Raw genomic sequence first — 23,796 nt, 5'->3', positions numbered from 1 at the left:
TCCACATTCTTCCAGGGACCTGGATATAAACTTTTTATCTGCCCCACTTCTGCCTCTGTTTATTGCCATCTCTAAGGTCATATTGTTTAGAGCAGTGATTCCCAGAGGCATGCCACCACCCCCTGGTGGGTACTGCAGAGATCCAGGGAGGAGGTGATGGCCACAGATGCATTTATCTTTCCTATTAATTGCTATTAAAATTTTTTGAAAATTAATTTCCAGGGGTCTAAGTACTATTTTTTTCTGGAAAGGGGTCAGTAGGCCAAAAAAGTTTGGGAACCACTGGTTTAGAGTATATGCAAACAAGATTCTGTTCTTGCTGTTTTATGGGATATCCACCACTATCTCTAGAGATTGTAGTGTTTCCTCTTCTCACAGAGCCATCTAATTTAGAAGCTCTGATGTATTTCTCATAGATTTTCATTACCATGATTCCCTGTGGAAAGACAGTACAGATTATCACCCTACACAGAAATCTATTTCCATGCTTAGTTCTACTCTCATCTCTCTGAAAATCTTTATTGACCACCTGGAGCAGAACTATCTGTCTTCTTTTACAAACTCATTTTAAATCTCTGGCACTGACCATCAATAGCTTGAGCCAATCAAGTCATCATTGGTGCTAAAGCTTAATCATTGATATTCAATAAAGAATGAAAGGGTTAACAAGAACCCAATTCCATACATCCCAAGCCTGATCAAGGAAGTGTCTTTAGTCATCTGAATAATCTCTATAAAGTGATCTCATTAAGGTCCCAAACAAATGGTAAAATGGTGAGTTCAAATTTTTGTATTTTTAAAATCTTTGGAAAAGCTTATAGGTCTCTTTCCATACAGGCCTACTTCATTACTTTCATAAATACTAAAATCTGCCACTTTAAAAGTAGAAGAATTATTTGAAAATGTCTTTTGGTCCCTTGCCAATATTTTTTCCCAGTGTCCTTTTCTTCTTCTGTCTTGCTTTATTTCTATCTGTCTCCCATTTAACCTTTTCCTACTTTCTCTTCCATTTTCATAACTCTCTTTTCTTCCTAGGACACAAAGTCTTAAAAATGTATCATTAAAAAGTTGTTCTGATAAAAAGGTATATAATAGAAAATATTAAGTGAAAAAATGTTTTTCTAGTTTCTGTTCCATAATTCCCTAAACCCTCTGAGGCATTTTAACAAGATTTTATTTTAACATTCATTTTTTTTTTGTTTTGAGTTCCAAATTTTCTCCCTTGTTCCCACTCTCCACCCATTCTACCCTTTGACCTTTCCCTCCTCCCTTAGGGAAAAAAATACCAATCTTTTTTTTAAAAAAGGAGAAATTTTAGCTAAGATTTTTAAAAAGTCAGGAAAAGGGAAACCAGGAAAAGAATGAGGTAGAGAAATGGAGAAAGAGCATTCTGGGCATGGAGTACAATAAGCAAAACTGCTCAGACTGGGGACATGGAGTATCTTTGTCAAGGATTACTAAGGGGGTCAAGTGTCATTGAACATTGAACAGTATATTGAGGAACAGTAAGTGTAAGATGTAAAAAAGCTAAAAAAATTGGAAGGGCAAGTTATTAAGGATTGTGAATGTCAGATTTTATACTTGATTTGGAATGTGATAGGGAACCTCTGGAGGTTATTAAGTAAGACATTAGCATGGTCAGATATAAAATAGGGGAAGATCACTTTGATAATAGAGTGGAGGATGCAGTCAGTACAAGGTGGGGAAATATAAGATGCATTGTGGAGAATAGGAATCATTTAAAAGTGCTGTAGTCACCCTTTCTAAAAATATTAAAAAAAACTTATCATTTTCTCTTGCTCCAATAAAATAGCACACCATTTCTTTATCTATTTATAGAAACACTAGAATTGAGTGCCGGGAGGTGACTTAGAGATCAACTAGTCTAAAGCTTCTATTTTACAGTTAAAGAAAATGACTTTCTTTAGGTTACACAGTAAAAAAATAAATAAATAAATTACTAAGTAGCAGAACTGAAATTTGAACTTAGCCTCTCTACAGTCAAATTTAGGGCTTAAGCTTAGGTTTTTTGATTCTATCATTTTACAAATGATTTTTTTTGAGGGCGATTGATTTTTAATTTTCTTTATGAGTCTAATATTCTATAATACTATGAACCCCCAGTACTTTCTGGTGTTACTATCTGTATGACTTAACATTCTATTTGTCTAAATTCCCTCTGTCTATATATTACCTTATCTAGATCAGAGTTCAGCACCTCAATTGTAAACTTCTAATTCACCCCAAACTTTGACCACATCCTTAATGATTTCAGAATGCATCTTTGGAAATGCCCTAGCCTTCCAGTTTGTGGGCCTTCGTCTTTACCACAGCTACATTCAGAGGTGGTCTCATTTTAGATTTAGATTTTTCACTTGTAAAATGTAAAAAACCAGTTGGCCTTTCAAATTCCTTCCAATTCCATGTGCCTCTTATCCATCATTGTATTTTTCTTCTTATCCAAGAACTCTAGAATCTCTTGAACAAGCAGATACTTAGAGAAGCACTTCTCAAGCTCTCTTGTCTACTTGTCTGGCAGAGAAAGATGAATTACATTTATTACACATATAATCTTTGGTTCACCAGAATGGAAAACATTTGTTAAATAGCACTGGGACAGTTTCCTCAGTGTCCACATCTCATAAATTTCAGCTTGAACTACCTTTTGTAGTTCCTCTAACAAATTTCCCCTGAATAGTACCATAGAGAAATGCCCATTTTTCTCTTGGCTTCTGGTTATATATATGATTAGGACTAATTCCTTTAAATTGACTTAGCTTCTTCTCTTCCCTTCACTATGAACTTCAGTTAATACACTGGATGTTGGGAAGAAAACACTGATAATTTCCATGACTGTCTTTGGCCATCTAGTGACCAAGATATTGGTTATAATTGATTTTAAAATAGCAGCAGCCTGCGTACTCTTTCTGTGAAGATGTGAAATTTAAACCAGAGAAATTCTTTACTGGCATGCTTGATCGGAAGGTTAGCAGTAATATTTATGAAAATGGAGCATGTTTTTAAGAATAAAAATGAATGCCATATTTTGAGAGAAGTAAAGATTGTCTTATATTTATATATGTAAACACAGAAATACCTCTGCCTACTTATTCATTGTATATGTTTTCCTTTCCATTCTCTCCCTTGAACAGACATTCATGATAGCCCTGTCATTCAGCTTTATTTGCAAAGCTCTAGGAGGAGTGATCATGAAAAGTTCCATCACTCATATAGAAAGAAGATTTGGTACAACATCATCTGAAGCCGGATTAATTGATGGAAGTTTTGAAATAGGTATTTTTTTGTTTCATCACAAACAAGTCTCAGACCTTGAGAAGAAAAATAACTTCACAGTTCTGACTTCCAACAAATTAATTGTTGTTCGGTTTCATTGCAAATGTTTGACTCTCTCTCTCTCTCTCTCTCTCTCTCTCTCTCTCTCTCTCTCTCTCTCTCTCTCTCTCTCTCTCCATTTTCCCCCTTTCTCCATCTCTTTCACTCCGTTTATCTTATTTTGTCTATCTTCTAAAACTTCTGCTATTAAATATGCACAACATTCCATCTAATAACAACAAATTGTAAAACCACTATATTTCATCCCACTACCATCCTGCATGTCTCCTTTTTTTTATTCTGTCAGTCTTCTTAAATTAATTTTTAAAATGTTAAAGTGACAGTGATATAAAGATAGCTGTCTTAACAATTAGAATCATATAAAATTGGATTGAGAGGGCAGCTGGGTAGCTCAGTGGATTGAGAACCAGCCTAGAGATTGGAGGTCCCATGTTCAAATCTGGCCTCAGACTGGTCTAGCTGTGTGATCTGGCAAGTCACTTGACCCCTATTGCCTAGCCCATATACTCTTCTGCATTGGAATGGAATGAATACACATGTATTGATTCTAAAATAGAAGGTAAGAGTTTTAAAAAAAATTGGATTGAGTTCCCTCAGAATATAATTGATTTCTTCCTCACTAAAAGTCCTCAATCAAATGATTATGTATATGTATGGCAGAGAGAATTCTTATTCAGCTATAGATTAAACAAGATAACCTCTGAGTCTCTTCCAAAACGGAAATTCTAAATCAGGAATAAAATATCTATCACATTTTTTAATCCTCCCAACATGAAATGGTAATGGGAATACTCCATCTTCTCATTATCCAACCAATTGCTCAGGAACAAACATCAGTGCCCAGAGAGTTACTGTCTTTCTTGGATGCAGTTCTGAAATCTGTTCTTTCATCACCCTGCTTAAGTTAACCTTCTTCTTACATCAACTAAGTCTCTCTGTGAATGACCTCACCTTACCTTTCCATTAAAAATAAAATTCTCATTCTCTGTCTATAATCAGGTAAACTATATTTGTCTCAAAATCATGGAACAATATAGCTAAGTGTGATATAGACAGATAGATATACATATACCAAAACTTCAAATCATATACCCATATAAACAAGTGTTAAATAATATGTTTTTCTTCTGCATTTCTAATCCCACTGTTCTTTCTCTTGTAAATAGCATTCTTTCTCATAAGTCTCCCAGGATTGTCCTGGATCATTTCACTGCTATTAGTAGCAACGCCTATTACATTTGATCATCCCATAATGTTTCAGCTACTGTGTATAATATCCTAGTTCTGCTCATTTCACTCCACATCAATTCATGGAGATCTTCCAGTTTTTTATAGAAATTAAGTAGTTTGTCATTCTTTAGAGCACAATAGTATTTCATCAACATCATATACCACAATTTGTTCATCCATTCCCCAACTGAGGGACAACACTTCATTTTCTAATTTTTTGCAAGCACAAAAATCATGGCTACAAATATTTTTGTACAAACTTTTTAAAATCTCTTTGGGGTACAAACCTAGTAGTGGTATGGCTGGATTAAAGTGCATGCATTCTTTTAAAGCCCTTTGGACATAATTCCAAATTGACCTCAAGAATGCCTGGATCAATTCACAACTCATCCAATAATGCATTAGTGTCCCAATTTTGTCACATCCCCTCCAACCTTTATTATTTTCCTTTCCTGTCATATTGGTCAATATGCTAGGTATGAGGTGGTACTTCAGAGTTATTTTGATTCGCATTTCTCTAATCAGATTGGATTTATATTCCATAACAATTTTACCACATGTTCTAGTCTATCCTTAGACATATGCTGATAACTGTCTTAACATAGCTTGTTTATTCTCATTTAAATCATTTAGTCATCATAAATAACACAACATATTCATTTTTGCATATTTCTGTAAACCTTTACTGATTTTCTTTGCTCATTTTTCTACAACTAAAATCTATAATACTTAGAACAACACAATTAACTAATTTTTCTCTTCCATATATATTTGTTTGGTAACCTGAAATAGATTCTATATTCCTTGAGTTCAGAGACAATACCTATTATACTTTGTTTTCCATTTTTACTTCCTTTTTTGTTCATTTGTTCTCAGTCATGTTTGTCTCTGTGTCCTCATTGGGTATTTTCTTGGCAAATTTACTGAATTGAATTGCCATTGCCTTTTCCAGCTCATTTTATAGCTGAGTAACTGAGAAAAACAGGCGTTAGTGATTTACTCAGGTCAAACAGCTAGTAAGTAAGTGAATTCAGATTAAAACTCATGAAGATGAGCCTTCCTGATTCCAGGTCCAACACTCCATCTTCTGTGCCATTTAATTGCTTTATCCTCCCTCCAGTAACTACCAAACACAATGGCCTCATCTAACAAGTGGTCAAGTCATATTGTACTTAAAGAATTTAATTATACTGAAATGCAATTGTTCTTCTTCCAGGCAATTTATTGGTGATTACATTGGTAAGTCATTTTGGAGCCAAATCACACATTCCACGAATAATTGGAACTGGATGTTTCATTATGGGAATTGGAAGTATTATAATTGCATTACCTCATTTCTTCATGGGATAGTAAGTGTTAAAGAATTGTTGTTGTTCAGTTGTTTTGATAATGTGTAATTCTTCACGGCATTCATTTGTGGTTTTCTTATTAAAGATACAGGAGTGGTTTGCCATTTCCTTCTTAAGCTAATTTTATTGTCCTAAGTATTAAACAATAATCATTTGCAAATATAGCAATAGAATTCTAAATCTTCAGACTGGTAACAAATTTATTTTTCTTTCATTAAATTCTCTAAGTTTATGAAAATATGGGATAAACTTTCCATATGTATTAGTATAGATAATAGCTACTTTTATAACCTATCAAGGTGTATGGGGAGAAAAAAGTTTTGAGAAATCACAGGAAAATGAAGTGTTTTTAACTTTCCCTTTAATATTTACATCATGTCTGTCATCATGTGGTGTTTTAACAACCAGTAGAATCTGTCATTTGAATGAGGAGGAAAAAAAACATTAGTTAAGAAGTTGTTTTTGGCAATTAAATAAACTTTTCTTGTATTAGAAAAAAAGAGGTCAGATGTGGTGATTGGAAAATCTCTAAAATAATCATCATCTCTAAAATTCTATGCATGAAATTGACAGAAACATCTAATGGTGACCATGCTTTTTTTTCAATGTAGGTTTTGATAAATTATACTTTTAAATTTAGGATTGTAATATGTAAAGACTGTTGTGCCTTTAAATAACCAAATTCTTGTTTTTAATTTTGTATTTTGATATAGAATATTTATGCCACACTTATGAAGCCTTTAATTTTCAGAATTTCTAATATGGTTTTTTGTTGAGAAATTTAATTTTGTCTAGTTTTTAAATTATATTCCCAATTCATTGAGCTGTTCTTTCTCTATTATATGTACATAAGCAGTTATAGATATCAATTTTCCTCTAATTACTAATCTTTTGCTGTATCCCAGTAAGTTTGAGTATGTTGTATTATCATTTTCTTTAATAAATTTGTTATTTCTATGTCGTTTCTTTAACCACTCATTCTTTAAAATTAAGTTATTGTCTTCAATTAATTTTTACTTTATGTTTCATTATCCTTTATTAAATATTATTTTTATTGAATGATAGCCTGAAAAGGATGAATTTAATATTTCTGCTTTTATGCATTTAATTATAAGTTTTTTGTTTTTTAATATCTGGTCAATTTTTGCAAAGGTATCATGCATGTGCTGCTAAGAAAAAGGCATACTCTTTTCTGTTCCCATTCAGTTCTCTCCAGATTCTATTTATCAGTTTGATTCTTCTTTATTTATTTTTGAGTTATACTTCTCTAGTTCTGAGAGAGGAAGGTTTCTCCACTGTTCCTGTTTTGCTATCTATTTCCCCCTGTAATTAATTTTGCTTTTCCTTTAAAAATCTGGATACTATAACATTTGGTACATTTAATATTATAGCACTTCATTAACTGTAATACCTTTACATATAACATAGTCTTTCTCTTTCTCTTTTTTAATTAAATAGATTTTAGCTTTAACTTTTTTTCTCAGATTATGGTTGCTACCCTTGCTTTTATGTCTACCAACAGAAGTAAAGTATATTCTGCTCCTGACCTTTATTTTTATTCTATATGTTTCTTTAATTTTTAAATTTGTTTCTTATAAACTATATATTGTCAGACTTTGATTTTTGATCCATCCTGTTATCTCTTTCCTCTAAATGGGTGAATTCATTCTATTTAAATATGATCTAGGAGAAATACAGCCAAGTTTGTAGCAGGGTCTTGCCCCAAGAATGGGATACTCAAACTCCATTCAATCTAGAAGTAAGGAAATAATTATATTTTAATAAGATGGGATTTTTGGTGGTATAATAGCCTAATAGTTGGTGGAATAGTCTGGGGACTCATCAGACAGCCTTAGGGCTGATGGATAAGCCCAGCACCTAGAAAAGTAGCCTCTTTGGAGTTGATACTATAGAGTAGCAGCTCTGCCAAAGATTGGTAGCCTTCATTGTAGAGTGGTAGCTTCCACTATAGAGTGGCACCTTTCACTCAGGAGAGGCAATTTCCACACCCCCTGTGGATCAGCGTTGGCATATTTATCAGGGTTTCATAGTTTAGCATCTCCCTTTCCAAACTCAGGTGGTGGTATGTATTGATATTTGTTGCCATAGGGCAGTGAAGGGCAAACGTTTTAAAGAGGGGTCCAAAGGAATGGAAATGCTCATGTCAGTCTGTTTCTAAAGCAACTCTTTCAAATTTTCATTGTATTGTATCCTACTCATTGTATTTGTCAGATTAGGAATAATGTCACTTGGCCAAATAGAACATTTCAAGGGGCCACATCTGGTCCGCGGGCCATAATTTGCCCATCGTTGCCATAGGGAATAAGAAACATGCAAGATTGGGAAATTCTTCTGGAATGGCAAAGAACCCAGTGAACAGATTCCATGTTCCTCTATTGTCCACCTTCATCATTTGTCAACATGGGAGAAGACTTGTTTCCCTCTATAATGAGGACATTGTGAGGGGAGGTAGTACATTGGAGTACCACTGTAGGTAATTAATCATTTCTAAGAATAATAAAAGTAATTAATAAAATAAAGTAGCCACAAAGCTGATGCTCAGTATAGAATGTTAGAGATCCAGTACGCAGGGTGGGCAATTGAACAATCTACAATTCATGCTTGACTAATACTGAAACTACATTTTGCAGCTGATGTTTAACCAGTGCTGAGAAATGTAAGATTTCAGATTATGAGACTCCCAATCCTATTACTGCTCTTTACTGCTTACTATCACATTTAAAATCATAAATACTAGCTATATATTTCCCTCCATTCTACTTTTTACTCACTGTTCTCTCTCTCTCTCTCTTTGCCCTATCCCTCCTCAGAAGTTTGATTTTTTCTCACCTTCCTGATCAGCACCCCTTTTCAAGTCCCTCCCTTATTCTGTCCCCTTGCCCTCCTAATTCCAAATTAATCCTCCCTTCTAAAGGTCTCACCCTTCTTACCTCACCTTTTGCTTCTAGTTCTTATTCTATCCTTTTTTTTCTAAGAATATTTCACGTATCCCCTCACCTTATTTCCCCATTTCTTGATATGAACTCTAGAATTCTAGATTCAAGAGATTCTAAGAATCTCTTTCTTATCCTTTTGCTCTCTTTTCTCTTAATCTACATATCTTTCCATTATTCTATCCCCTCAACCTCCTATTACTTTGTAAGGTAAGATTTTATTCCTCTAGTTGAATGTGTTTTTCTTTCTTTAATCCAAATCTGATGAGAATAGAGCTGTAGCAGTACTGGTTGTTCAGCTTCTAATCCCTTTTACTACAACAGTTTTTCCACTCATGCCTCTTTTGTATGAGATAATTGTTCCATTTTAACATTTTTTTTAAAACCCTTGTACTTTTGGTGTATTGTCTCATAGGTGGAAGAGTGGTAAGGGTGGGCAATGGGGGTCAAGTGACCTGCCCAGGGTCACACAGCTGGAAAGTGGCTAAGGCCAGATTTGAACCTAGGGCCTCCTGTCTCTAGGCCCGACTCTCACTCCACTGAGCTACCCAGCTGCCCCCCATTTTACCTTTTTGACTCATTCCATAATATTCAATTCAACCTCAAGCCTTATACTCTTTCAAAAAACCTAAATAATGATATCATTCCTATGGGTTATAGATAACATTTTCCCAAGTAAAAAGTAAATGGTTTGGCTTTATTAAATCCCTTATAATTAATATTTCATGTTTACTTCCTTATGAATCTTGTAGATAAAATTTTTCTACTCAGTTCTGGTCTTTTCCTCAAGAACTGCCAAAAGTAGTTAAATATCCACTTTTCTCTCATACTAAGCTTTGCTTGGTTAAATACTGCATTTATTGATTGCAAGTAGTTTTACAAGATAGATATAATATATATACACACCATGATCTCATTGCCATTTAAACTCCTCCCTTATATCTTAACTGGGAGAAGTAATGTAAAGATATGCTTAGTAAATGATGAAAATGGGTAGAATTCAAGTTCTGAGTGTCTACCTCCCCAACTCCACATTTACCTTGTTTTATATACATATATATATACATATATATATTATATACTTCTGTGTACATGTTTCCTCCCCAAATAAAATATAAAATCCTGGAAGACAGGAAATGTTTTTATTTTTGCCTTTTTCCCTACACCTGAAACACAGTAGGCCATTTTACAAATTTGTGTTGGCTGAGTCAAAGATCCATCAATCACTTTAACTGTCACTCTGAATGCTCCCTTCTTTCAAATTTTGAGCAAAAGCTGTGATATCTAATTGGTCTACATCAACTAAAGCAAATTATACTTTCAGAAGGGTATGCTGTTGTCTATTTTTCCTTTTTTCTATGATTTAAATCTAGTTATTTTTGAAATCTCCCCAAGACAACTTCTTTGTTCCCCCAATGTCCCAATGACTGTGATTTGCCTTTCTGATCAACTTAATGTTAAAATAGGAACTAATCTATTTCTATAAAAATCAATTAGCATCCAAATCTTTGGACCCATCCATATTCATGTATGCCTAGTAAGATGCGCGCGCGCGCACACACACACACACACACACACACACAAACCAGAAAAAAAAAATTTTTTTTAATCCTTTCAACAGTGTTTAAGGGTTCCTTTAGTGTAGGGTTGCTGGTTCTACTTGAGAAAAGATATATTATAATTCCTGGTGGGAATTCCAAATGTATCATTATCCACCAAATTTACTAACATATGGAAAGGAAAATTAGTGGAATTAAGCCTAATTTTAAGTGTGTTGTGGCAAGAAAATAGTATGTCATAAAATTAGTCTACATGATGATGGTATATAAAAGTGAATAACTTATTTGGTAATGCTTTCTTCTATATTCCTATTGTATTATCATAGTTATAAGTATGAATCAGCATTAAATGTCAACTCACTTGAGAACTCAACAGTAGCCTATGTTCCTTGCTCCACTGATCTCAGTTCATTTGGCAACAACAAATCATCTGTCCCATTAGAGTCAGGTAAGTTTTAATGATTACTAATGCAAAAAAATTTTAAGAAAAAATGTCAAGGACAGATGTTATTTCTTTTTCTTAAGATAAATTATTTAATTGACTATGAGATTATATAGGAGTCCAGGCTTATTAATTTTGATATTATTTTAGGAGCACTCAAAAATCTGACTCTTAAGATTTTTTTCTGTAACTTTAAGTTAAATTGAACCTCAACCTTGCCATATTCCTAGCTCTTCCCTGAGATTGCACTCAGGAAAACTAAAATCAGTTATCTAAGTCTCCTTATTTTACCAATAACAATCAATTAACATGTATCAAGCAAACTTAGATACCTTAGACCATATGGATTCCTGATCTAGGCATTAGCTAAATCTATTGTTTTAGGTTCCAGAAGTTTGTATCTCAAGTGATGATTACCTCATAATGTTAATGGATCAGACCACTTGTATAATTATCATTTCCCCTTCCCCCATACTGTTGTAACCCCAATAAAAATACCAGTATATCAGCTAAGCTTTAAGCTCTTTACCATCAGAGCTTCATCCCAGTAAAGCTCTTGACCACCAGAGCTCTGGACCATCAAAGCTCTTCACCAGTAGAGCTAACTCTCTGTCTGACTACTTCATGCTAGAACTTTCTTTGTCTTTGTGTCTTTATTCTTGCTTTATGCTCTCTTTCCCTTAGACTTTAATTCGTAACCCATTTTTCTCTCAGTCCCTGGTTCCCCTTTCTGAGTGTTTTACCCACTAGGAACTTTTGGGCAGTTGCTGGTCAGCCACAGATTATTTCTGAGATCTAATTGGACCAATAAAGTTAAGATCAAATTAAAGAGCTAGAAAGATAGTAACACATTCAAGTATAACAATAACATGGGTGCATAAATATATTATACTAACTGATCAAACTTATTTTCACAGGTTGCAAAAGTGAATCTGGTCTACCCACATGGATATATATAATGATAGGAAACATGTTACGTGGGATTGGGGAAACTCCAATTGGAACCCTGGGAATCACATACATTGATAATTTTGCTAAAGAAGGACATTCAGTTTTTTACATAGGTAATTTTTACTTGTGATCCTTTGCCCTATTCTATCCTTTGACTCCATTTCTGTATCTCTGAACAAATATCCAAATGATTCATTGGAAACCCCTGTTGTGATTAACTCTTCAGTTCACCTTTGGAAAACACAGATTTCATTTTACTCTCATTCCTGGTCCCCGATCCCTAAAAATAGTACATGAACCCTATTTTAAAGAAGAGTGAGTAGCATTTAAATGACTTTACTACCAAAGTGAAGAAATATAGATGGTAAAATAATGAAGAGCAAAATTATAGGACCTATAATTATCATTTCTTCTCCTGAATGCACAACTATGAAAAAAAAGCATGTTCTTTCCTAATTCTACCTCACTTTTCCTTACCCATCTATTTGATTTATCTAGGCTCATCAAGCCCATCTCATGTAGGCTGGATATTAACATAGTTCTATTTTTTTTAACTGATAGAAATTAAATTTCTCAGGAGTGATAGCCTTTCCCCAACTTTAGGTATGACTATGAGGATCCCAAGACTGAAGGAAAAAAACTATTTTTTAATTTTAACTTTTCCAGATTACATGTTAATATAATTTTAGACATTTGTTTTCTGAAATTTTGAAATCCATGTTCTCTCCTTCCTTCCTATCCTTTCCCCTGCTCAAGGCAGGTAATAGTAGATAGGTAGTGTGTGTGTGGGTATATATATATATATATACATATATATATATATACATATATATATTATCATATAATACATATTTTAGCTTTCATTATTTTGTGAAACACACTTATTGCTTACACTAGAGAAAAATTCATAGAGAAAATGAAGTGAAGAATGGTATGTTTCAATCTGCATTCAGACTCCATCTAGTCCTTCTATGATGGTTGATATCCTTTTTCATCATGAGTGACTTGTCATTGTCCTGGATCCTGACCTTGTTGATAATTGTAAAGTCATTCACAGTTGATCATCATGCATTATTACTGTTACTGTGTACAATGTTCTCCTGATTCTGCTCACTTTATCTTTGTATCACTTCATATAAGTCTTTCCATTACAAATATATACCACAATTTGTACAGCCATTCCTCTACTAATGAACATGTCTTCAGTTTCCAATNTATACATATATATATATACATATATATATTATCATATAATACATATTTTAGCTTTCATTATTTTGTGAAACACACTTATTGCTTACACTAGAGAAAAATTCATAGAGAAAATGAAGTGAAGAATGGTATGTTTCAATCTGCATTCAGACTCCATCTAGTCCTTCTATGATGGTTGATATCCTTTTTCATCATGAGTGACTTGTCATTGTCCTGGATCCTGACCTTGTTGATAATTGTAAAGTCATTCACAGTTGATCATCATGCATTATTACTGTTACTGTGTACAATGTTCTCCTGATTCTGCTCACTTTATCTTTGTATCACTTCATATAAGTCTTTCCATTACAAATATATACCACAATTTGTACAGCCATTCCTCTACTAATGAACATGTCTTCAGTTTCCAATTCCTTGTTACCACAAAAAGAGAAAAAAATTTAAATCTCCCTAATCTTGCCTTTCTTTCCCCTGCTCCTCCAAGATAATTATTTTCCTGGGCCTCTGGCCTATAAGGAATTTAAAATCAACTTCTTATCCTTTTTTATATAATTTACTAGTTTATATTCTTATCCTTTCTTTATATACTTTAAACACAACCCTAGAGAAATTGTAGCCTTGATCCTCACTCCCTGGATAAAAAAGATCTCCCACATTAAGGAATTAAGCTTTAGCCTTCTTACCCTATTCCTAACAGTCATCCACCAGTACCTCCTGGAATTGTTGACCAAAAAAATGCAGGAATTTCTTAACTTGACCCTTATTAAAGCACATCCATAGACTGTTTATTAATATGTGGCTCTGTGTATTGAGAACTAATTGTCTCTGTTATATTCTATTGTAAACTCATCCCTGAACTCACTATTACTTACCAACCATCTGTCCCAAGATGGTAAGATGAACATAGTGTCCTCATGATTGAAATGACCCTTCAATCTCATCCTCTTTTGCTTTTTTCAGCCCTAATTTTCATAACATTAACCAAAGGGTAAATAAAACCAGCATAGTCTTCCACCAATAAGGGGGTTGGAAAAAGCTATCATCACAGATTTAGAATGTATAATATTAATCACTTTTTTAAAAAATCTGTTCTAACTTGATTACATTCATAATAATGTTCCATCAATGTGTTTTTCTGATGAAAAATGAATTGTTTTCAAGTAAAATTTCTTTATAATATTTATTTACATAATGACATGCTAAAGATATAATAAAACTATATTTCTCATAATGATTAAATTGTTTTGTAACATTTTTAGGTATTTTGCATTCGTTGTCAATGTTTGGCCCAATGATTGGTTTTCTGCTGGGATCATTATGTGCAAAACTATATGTGGACATTGGATATGTAGACCTGAGTAAGTTCGAGAAGATCAAATCAGTATTTACAGAATTTTATTCATTAGTCATGATTCTTTTGAGGAATTTATTAGTATGTCTTGTGATAGAAGATAATTATTTTTCTCATTTTACAAATAGGTAAACTACAGAGTTGGTAACAAGAATAAGTTTTGTGTTGTATATATAATTCTAATAAAACCAACTGAAAGTAAAACATTTAAATAATTATTTCATCACTTTTATGTTATCCAATAACCAATGTGGACAGTTAGGCATTGGTTTAAATAAATCATTCTTTGGTGGTTGACAAGATAATCCAAATATTTCACTTAGTCAGCACAGAAGGGATATTAATCAAATAATCAAATAACACAGCATAGGAAGACATGAGTACCCTTCACCTCCTTGAAGAAATGTACCTAATTAGCAGGGCAGGGTGTAGTAACTTACTGGACTTGACACATCTGCAAAGTCTAAAGGGCCCTGACTCTACATAGGAAGGGCTTTTATGCTTGTACATAGTCAAGAAGCCACACATATATGAAACTGCATCGAATAAGATATAGCTTGAGCATTAGCTTCCTGAGCTAATCAAGTCTTAAGACATCTTCCTTATCCTTTAAGTAAAAAAGTAGCTTTATCAATTTTGGGGCAAAGAGGCTAGTAAATGGTGATCCAATTATAAGATGTATAGTAGAAAGAGCACTGGATTTGGCATCAGGAACCATGGATTTTAATTCTAGTTCTAACACTTATCTGTATGGCCTGGGATACATCGCTTCATCTTTCTGCATATTCTCATATATAAATATATAAATTGGATGTAATAAATTTCATACTACCTAACTCAAAAAATCCTTGGAAGGAAGACATTTTTAAAACATTAATGACTTTTGAAGAGAGAAATAGTAAGGATTATTCTCATCCATTATTTCATCGACATAAAGAGTCTCTGGGGAGGAAACTCCAACTAATTCAGATCTATAACTGTCGTTCAATTTATAGTCTGATAATGTATCCTAGGACACTGAAAAATTAAGCAACTTGTGTAGGATCACAGTCAATATATGTCCCAGGCAGGATTTTAACACAAGCCCTTCTGCCCATGATTCTAGCCCTCAAATTCACTTTGCCAAACTAAATTTATGAAGAAATATACCAATGTAGAATTGTTTGACTAAAAGAAGTTGTTGGATAATATCTTAAAGGCATATTCCACCTCTAAAATTTTATAATTCTAGGCCATTATTTGGGATTTTTACTACTCCAGCATTAGTTGGGGATTAACTGTTTACCCTCATACAAGCCTGAACCTCAAACATTTGAAGGCAGGGGCTGGGTCTTGCTTTATTTGTGTTAATTTGTTATTATAGGACACTTTGCACATAGTAGGTACTCCATCAATGTTTGCTGCACTATTTTATTGAATTGAATTGAATGAATAGAATTACTCATTCCTTTTGCCATATAGTTTTGATGTATTGACATTTTATTGATATTCATATTTTCTCAGTGGTTTCATTGCTTTTCGTATTCTTCATTAATCTATTATTCACATTAATTTTAGTCATGTGAATGAATTTTCTCTTTAAATAAAGATGAATGGAATGATTTAAGTTTCAGTAAAAATGGTAACAATTATTTAAATGACACAATTGCATTGTAATTCTTTTTAACTTTATTATAGGTACTATAACGATAAAGCCAACTGATACCCGTTGGGTTGGTGCTTGGTGGCTTGGCTTTGTCATATTGGCAATATTTAGTTTTGCTGCTGGGACACCATTCTTTTTCATTCCTAAGCATCTGAAGAAAGAAAGAAAGGAAAGAAAAATTTCAGGGTCTTTGGATGTACCTAGTACCAATGAAAGTAAAAGGCAAAGGAAGAATTTTAAAAATCCTAAACCAACAAAGGAACCTAAAGAATTGGCAAGTAAGCACTTCTCACTTAGAACTAACTTTTGTTTTTCTATGTAAATTAAGGGAAGCAAAAGATAATCCACATTTACATTAAATCAGTAATATCTGACTGTGGAAAACACTGTATATTTTAATTATTTTAAACCTAGACATTCTGACTACAACAGCTTCTATTAGGCACCTGTTAAAATTAGTGTGCCTACATGGGCAATGAGAGGGAGGAGAGAATCAATTTTATTTGGATGGTAGGATGTTTTTTTTTAAATCTCTCCCATAAATGTGTAATTCACAGAGGGAAAGTAACAGAAAAAAGTAAGGTAAAGACCATCTATTATGTAATTATTTCATTGAAGAAATGAGAAAACTGAAGCCCAAATTAGATGGTTTATCCAAAGGCATACCAAATTAGTGGCAAAGTGAGGACTTTGTCCTCTTATATTAAAATTGAAAAAAATTTCAAAGCAGCTTTATCTGAGAGTCTGTAATTTGACTCAGAAGTGAATAAGAACTTTGATTTATACCCTCCAGTCTGTAGAGAAAGAGTTATATATTTTATGTATATTTGTTAAAGTCAAGAGAGATATGTTTTGTTTAATATGTATAAAGAATATTATCTTTTCATTGGATCACAGGATCTAGAGTGAAAGATCATCTAGTCCTGCCCAATAATTTTATAATTTAAAAAGTTGAGGACCAAAGAGCTGAGTAACTTGCCCAAGAGGACATATAGCAAAGCTAGACTCATACTCATACCATCTCACTCTAAATCCAAGGACAATGATAACATTGTCATTATTTAGAGATTGGTTTAAATTTAATCTTAGATTTTTCTGACCATAATCCATGGTATAATTAAGCACATCTAGACAGACTTTGCTTAGTTGCATCATTATTCTTTTCCCCCTAACTCCCAAAACATCAAAAGCTTTTTAAAAAATAGTTCCTATACTCTTTGTACCTTCTTCCAATTATATTGATATAATGGATTTCCTTCGTCTTGCTTTCTTACCTCACCTCCCACCCCCTAGAACACACACACACACACACACACACACACACACACACACACACACACACACACACAGGATTATTTGCCAAAGATGTTGTGCTGCTATACTTTGTTAAAGGAACTAAAAATTTCAGACTGTTTAAATATTAGCATAATACTGGATGATCACATTACCATGTGTAGTTCATCTTGGGCGAGTTACTCTGCTCCTTAGTCCTCAACTTTTTAAATTATAAAATTATTGGGCAGGACTAAATGATCTTTCCACTCTAGATCCTGTGATCCAACTACTTATTACCATAAGTAGTTCTATAATGGGATTAATTGGGTTGCAGTATATTTCCAATCATCAAGAAGTGGAAGAAGATATAATACCAAGGAAATACATGCCCCAAAATAAGGAGAACAAGTTTTTGGTGAAAACAAAGAATTATACCTGAATAGCCAACATGCTGCTGTAATGGTGAGGCACCAGGGATGTTATTATTATTATTAAAATGTAACTAAATGGTTTGTGGGTCCACACTGGGTTGAAGGAGAGACAGGACCAACTAGGATAGGGAGACCAGGATTTGCTGCCAAGCTTTTAACTGTCACAGGAATGGCAGTTGGGTCAGGGCCTATGGAACTAGCAGGCAGAAGGTAAAAGTATATAACATTTTAATTGGGGAAATAATAATGAAGGATGGGAATAAGGGATTCAATATTTGAAACCTAAGAGCAAACCACAGGGGGCAGGGAAGGACTTAACTACACTATCCTATTGACCTAAGCCAGGCAGGGCCCAAAGGAATCAGTACTGAAGTCACAGGGAAAGCTCCTTCAAACCTGGTTCCAGCCAGGTTTGGTCAGCTCAACTAAAGGGCCTGAGGGTGGCTTTGGGGTCTCAAGGTAAATCCAAGGATGGTCACAGGATGCCAAGAGCCAACTCCACTAGGTGATCCAAGGTACCCAGGTAGGGAGAGTGAGTTTGTCCACCAGATCACAAACCACTTCCCCACTTGGTGCTGCTCTGCAGGTCTGTTGTCCCCTTGCTGAAAGCCTCCACCTCTCAGGATCCCAGGGAATCTGGATGCAGTTTTTCCTTAACTCTGAGATCTCCCAGGGTTAGCAACAGTTTTATCCCAACCACTAATGGAGTCTCTCTCAGAGCACAAGGCCCACTTCCTGCTCCTTCATTCCATCTTGGAATCCTCCAGCCCTTCCTGCTAGGTCCATATAAACTATATGTAACTAATACTAAATAATCTTCCTCACAACTCTGCACTAGGATCCTCAAAATACATAGTGGCCCAGAAAAAAAGCCAGCTGTGCATTGGGATGACTCTCTTTTGGGAGAGCTATTGAAGAACATGGCCAAGGGCTCACAGAATGAGAATGCCCTTTTAGTCCCCACAATATGCACTCTAACAATGGTAAGATTATCAAAATTAATAAGAATACGGTGGGTATAAGTACCAATACATTGGTACATCCCAATATCTTCCCCTGATGGAATAATAGAAATATCTAATGATGAACCATCCTATAACAGGAAAAAAAAACAATGAAATTGCTCTTTCTGGAGCAAATAAAAAAAAGATGTATTTTAAAGCTATTATGGCAGTTGCTAGTTTCATGATCCTGGGCAAAATATTACTTCTCTGAACCATAATTTTGTCATCAGTGCAATGAGATAGCTTTGGTATATTTTCTAACACTACTATACTATGATTAATTGTTTGTTTTTTTTCCTGCAAACCTACCAGTAAGCCTACCATAGAAGAGAAAATGTCTATTTCTTGAATACGCTGAATTATCTTTTCCAACAAAATCTTTTATATATTTTCTTCTAGGTTTTTTCTATTCCTTGAAATGTATCCTGGTTAACCGGATGTATGTTATCTACTTGATTGCATCATTCCTTAACTTTAGTTCCTTTATTGGCTACATTACTTTCCTGGCAAAATATTTAGAACAACAGTTTGCCCAATCAGTGTCTAAAACCAACTTTTTACTTGGTAAGTCTTCTTTTTTTTAGATATTAAATTTTATTTTATTTTTTCACCAATTGCATGTAAAAACACTCTCCAACATTTTTCAAAGAATATTGAGTCTTGGGGGCAGCTGGGTAGCTCAGTGGAGTGAGAGTCAGGCCTAGAGACAGGAGGTCCTAGGTTCAAACCCGGCCTCAACCACTTCCCAGCTGTGTGACCCTGGGCAGGTCACTTGACCCCCATTGCCCACCCTTACCACTCTTCCACCTATGAGACAATACACTGAAGTTAAGGGTCTAAAAAAAAAAAAAGAATATTGAGTCTTAAATTCTCTCCTTCCCTCCCTCCAACCCAGCTCCCACTTCCCTTGAGATGGTAAGCAATCTCACATAGATTTTACATTTGAAATCAGGTAAGTTTTTTTTAACTCAAATAGAAAAAATTAAGAAAGTAAAAGAAAGTTTGCTTTTGTCTGGATTCAGATTCAGTTGTTTTTTTCTCTGTAAGCAGATGGTATTTTTCTATCATGAGTCATATGGGATAGTTTTGGACCATTGTATTGCTGAGAATTGCTGAAATTCACAACTATTCTTGTAAAGCATTCATTTCACTGTATACAATGTTCTCTTGGTTCTGCTAATTTCACTCTGCTTCTGTTCATATAAGACTTTCCAGGTTTTTCTGAGCTCTTCTACTTGTCATTTCTTCCAGCATAATAGTATTTCATTACAATTATATGCTATAATTTACTCAGTCATTCCCCAATTGATGAGTATTCCCTCACTTTAAAAATATCACTCACCCTCCACCCCACCCCACCCCCACTAAAAATTGCTGCTTTAAATATTTTTGTACATATAAGTCCTTCCCCCTGTTATCTCTTTGGAATACAAACCTAATAATGGTATTACTGGATCAGAGGCTATGTACTGTTTTATAGCCCTTTGGACATAGGTCCAAATTGCTCTTCTAAATGATTGAATCAGTTCACAACCCCCCAACAATGCATTTGCATCCAAGCTTTTCCATATTCTCTCCAAATTTTGTCATTTTCCTTTTCTGTCATAATAGCCAATCTGATGAGTGTGGGATGATAGATCAAAGTTGTTTTAATTTGCATTTCTCTAATTAATTGTGATTAGAGCATTTTTGCATAACTATAGAGAGCTTGAATTACTTACTCTGAGAACTGCCTGTTCATATCCTTTGACCTTTATCAATTATGGAATGACTACTATTAAAGTTGGGCTTATAACTCTGGTGAAAGAAGCAGCATTCCAAGCTTCAGGTTCTTTGCACAGCTCCCTTCAGAACTGGCACTGGGGATCTATCTGCTTTCAGTTCTTCCAAGGTGGTATGATGTAAATAGAGGTAGGTTTAATACTCTCCCCATCTGTACTCTTTCACCTCTTGGAACTATGACCATAGAACCCTGCTCCACTGTGTCTGCAAGAGCTGGTGTATGCTGGTGTTCCTCCTCGCCCTGCAACTGTGATCTAGAGCTGATTCCTTACTCTGTTTGTAGGCAGTTTGACAGGAGTCTTGCTGACAGAGCCAGGAAAGGGATCCTTGTAATCTATTGAGCAGTTGTCCAACCTCCCTTACCATCTGTTGCTGAAAGTTCTAGAAGCCTTGGCTGCTGCTTTCATTGCACTCAAGAACTGTTGCCCAGGCATGCTTTGCCCCACCTCTACCCTGGTGCAGTCCTAAGTCGTTGTAGGCTAAAAAATTATTTCACCTCATCTTTTTGTGGTTATGGTGCTCCACAATTCATTTTGAGGTATTATATCATTGCTTTTTAGAAGATAATTTGGTAGAAATCAGATAGGTCCCTATTCAATAATTAGTCTTTTTTTTAAAAAATCTATATATTTATCTGTTGCTTACTATGTTAAAACTCCCAGGTATCTCCCATTGACCCCTCCCTCTCCTCTCAACACTACTTTCGTCAAAGAAAAAGATACATGTACATACAAAACCAAATCTCACTTGTTTCCATTTACCAATTCTTTCTCTAGAGGTGATACATACATGAGGCAGTCTTCAAACAATGTTTCAAACAATATCAATATTTCTATTGTTGCATATGTTGTTTTCCTGGTTCTGCTCATTTACTCTTCCCAATCTCATATGAGACTTTTTTTTAACTTGGTTAGACTTACTTATTTGATTTTACTCTATCATTTACTGTGAATCACATAGATGGAGTAAAATTTAAAATTTTGTGCTCTGTATTCAAGGTCCTCCAAAAGCTGACACCATCCTATCTCTCTAAGGTTAGGTAATATTATTCCATTCTTCTAAATACATGTTCTAACCAATGGGTATTACTTCCTTCCTGACTTGCAGTTCTTGTACTCTTTTGCATTTATACCTTTACTCTAGCCTTCCCCTATACCTGTGATATCCTCCTATCCCTCTCCAAATGCATTGAATTTCCACTGATTTTTTTTGTTGTTCTTTTTTCAATATTTATTTTTTCTCAATTATATTTAAACAAAAAACTTTTACATTTGCTTTTTTAAAATTTGGAGTTCCACATTTTCCCTTTCATTTCCTCTCCCCCTGAGAAGGATAAAAATAACCACCCACTCAAATTACAAACCTAGAGTCAGAAAGTGAAGAGTGGAAGAAACAGCCTTTATTCTTTCTCATGAGAAAGGGCAAGTGCCTGTAAGAGTTTGGAGCAAGCCTGCATATTGGAATTCACTGATGGAACTTTTTTTTGCAGGGAAATTATTTTATTCTTAAGTATTTCAAGAAAATTGATGCTTAGGAAAATCTAGAAAAGTTGGTCTGTTTTCTCAAATGGCAATCTAGACAATAAGAGCTAACACAAAACATTGAGCAATGACCCACTTTTGAAAGATTCTGTGTTTCTGTATCCTTTGGCATTTCAATATATTTATTAGAGCTGTATATTATGAAGAGAGGACAACAAAGCAAAATTTTAAAAGCTACCTCTGTCAGAATTTAACTTAAATAAGCCTCATATATTTTTGGAACTGTCTACTACTCCATTCTGTTAAGTAACTATATGCAATGTGGTTTAGAAACTGTTTTCACATTAAGCAGAACCAGGAAAACCTTGTACACAGTAACAGCAACACTATAGAATGAACAACTGTAACAGATTTAGTCATTTTTTTAACTAAATAACCTAGTGTTTATTTTTTAAACATTTATTAATATTCATTTTTTAGAAAAGTTAACATGGTTACATGATTCATGCTCCTACTTTCCTCTTCGCCCCTCACCCTCCCTCCACCCCTGGCCGATGCACATTTCCACTGGTTTTAACATGTGTCATTGATCAAGACCTATTTCCAAATTGTTGATCATTGCATTGGTGTGGTAGTTTCGAATCAAAATCCCCAATCATGTCTGCCTCATCCCATGTGTTCAAGCAGCTGCTTTTTTTCTGTGTTTTCTCTCCTGCAGTTCTTCCTCTGAATTGGGTAGCTTTCTTTTCCATAAATCCCTCAGAATTGTCCTGGATCATTGCATTCTGCTAGTACAGAAGTCCATTACATTCTATTTCACCACAGTATATTGGTCTCTGTGTATAATGTTCTTCTGGCTCTGCTCCTTTCACTCTGCATCAATTCCTGGAGGTCTTTCCAGTTAACATGGAATTCCTCCAGTTTATTCCTTTGAGCACAATAGTATTCCATCACCAGCATATACCACAATTTGTTCAGCCATTCCCCAATTGAAGGACATACCCTCCTTTTCCAGTTTGTTGCCACCAACAAAGGCGCAGCTATAAATATTTTTGTACAAGTCTTTATCTATGATCTCTTTGGGGTACAAATCCAACAATGGTATGGCTGGATTAAAGGGCAGGCAATCTTTTATAGCCCTTTGAGCATAGTTCCAAATTACCAGCCAGAATGGTTGGACCAGTTCACAACTCCACCAGCAATGCATTAATGTCCCAATTTTGCCACATCCCCTCCAGCATTCATTACTCTCCATTTCTTTCATTTTAGCCAATCTGCTAGAGGTGATACCTCAGAGTTGTTTTGATTTGCATTTCTCTAATTATTAGAGATTTAGAACACTTTCTCATGTGCTTATTGACACTTTTGATTTCTTTATCTGAAAATTGCCTATTCATGTCTCTTGCCCATTTATCAATTGGGGAATGGTTTGATTTTTTATACAATTGCTTTAACTCCTTGTATATTTGAGTTATTAGACCCCTGTCAGAGTTTTTAGTTATAAAGATTTTTTCCCAATTTGTTGTTTCCCTCCTGATTTTGACTACATTGTTTTTGTTTGTACAAAAGCTTTTTAGTTTAATATAATCAAAACCATTTATTTTACATTTTGTAATTTTCTCTAACTCTTGCTTGGTTTTAAAATCTTTCCTTTCCAGAGATCTGACAAGTATACTATTCTGTGTTCACTTAACTTATTTATAGTTTCCCTCTTTATATTCAAGTCATTCACCCATTCTGAATTTATCTTGGTGTAGGGTGTGAGATGTTGATCTA

General features: G+C 34.4%; 1 protein-coding gene across 1 annotated transcript in view; it reads left to right on the top strand.

Annotated features, from left to right (window-relative positions):
* LOC123249356 (solute carrier organic anion transporter family member 1B1-like) overlaps nucleotides 1-23,796 on the top strand; it is a 114,453-nt gene that overhangs the window by 36,379 nt on the left and 54,278 nt on the right. The window contains exons 3-9 of the mRNA XM_044678360.1: nucleotides 3,153-3,294; nucleotides 5,801-5,933; nucleotides 10,773-10,894; nucleotides 11,806-11,952; nucleotides 14,311-14,409; nucleotides 16,080-16,325; nucleotides 19,157-19,321. Coding sequence (XP_044534295.1) covers nucleotides 3,153-3,294; nucleotides 5,801-5,933; nucleotides 10,773-10,894; nucleotides 11,806-11,952; nucleotides 14,311-14,409; nucleotides 16,080-16,325; nucleotides 19,157-19,321 — 1,054 coding nt within the window. The remainder of the gene's footprint in view (nucleotides 1-3,152; nucleotides 3,295-5,800; nucleotides 5,934-10,772; nucleotides 10,895-11,805; nucleotides 11,953-14,310; nucleotides 14,410-16,079; nucleotides 16,326-19,156; nucleotides 19,322-23,796) is intronic.

This window comes from Gracilinanus agilis, chromosome 5, assembly GCF_016433145.1.
Source record: "Gracilinanus agilis isolate LMUSP501 chromosome 5, AgileGrace, whole genome shotgun sequence".
Classification (NCBI taxonomy): domain Eukaryota; kingdom Metazoa; phylum Chordata; class Mammalia; order Didelphimorphia; family Didelphidae; genus Gracilinanus; species Gracilinanus agilis.
The sequence above is the reverse complement of the archived record's forward strand: the minus strand, read 5'-3'. Positions and strand labels throughout refer to the sequence as shown.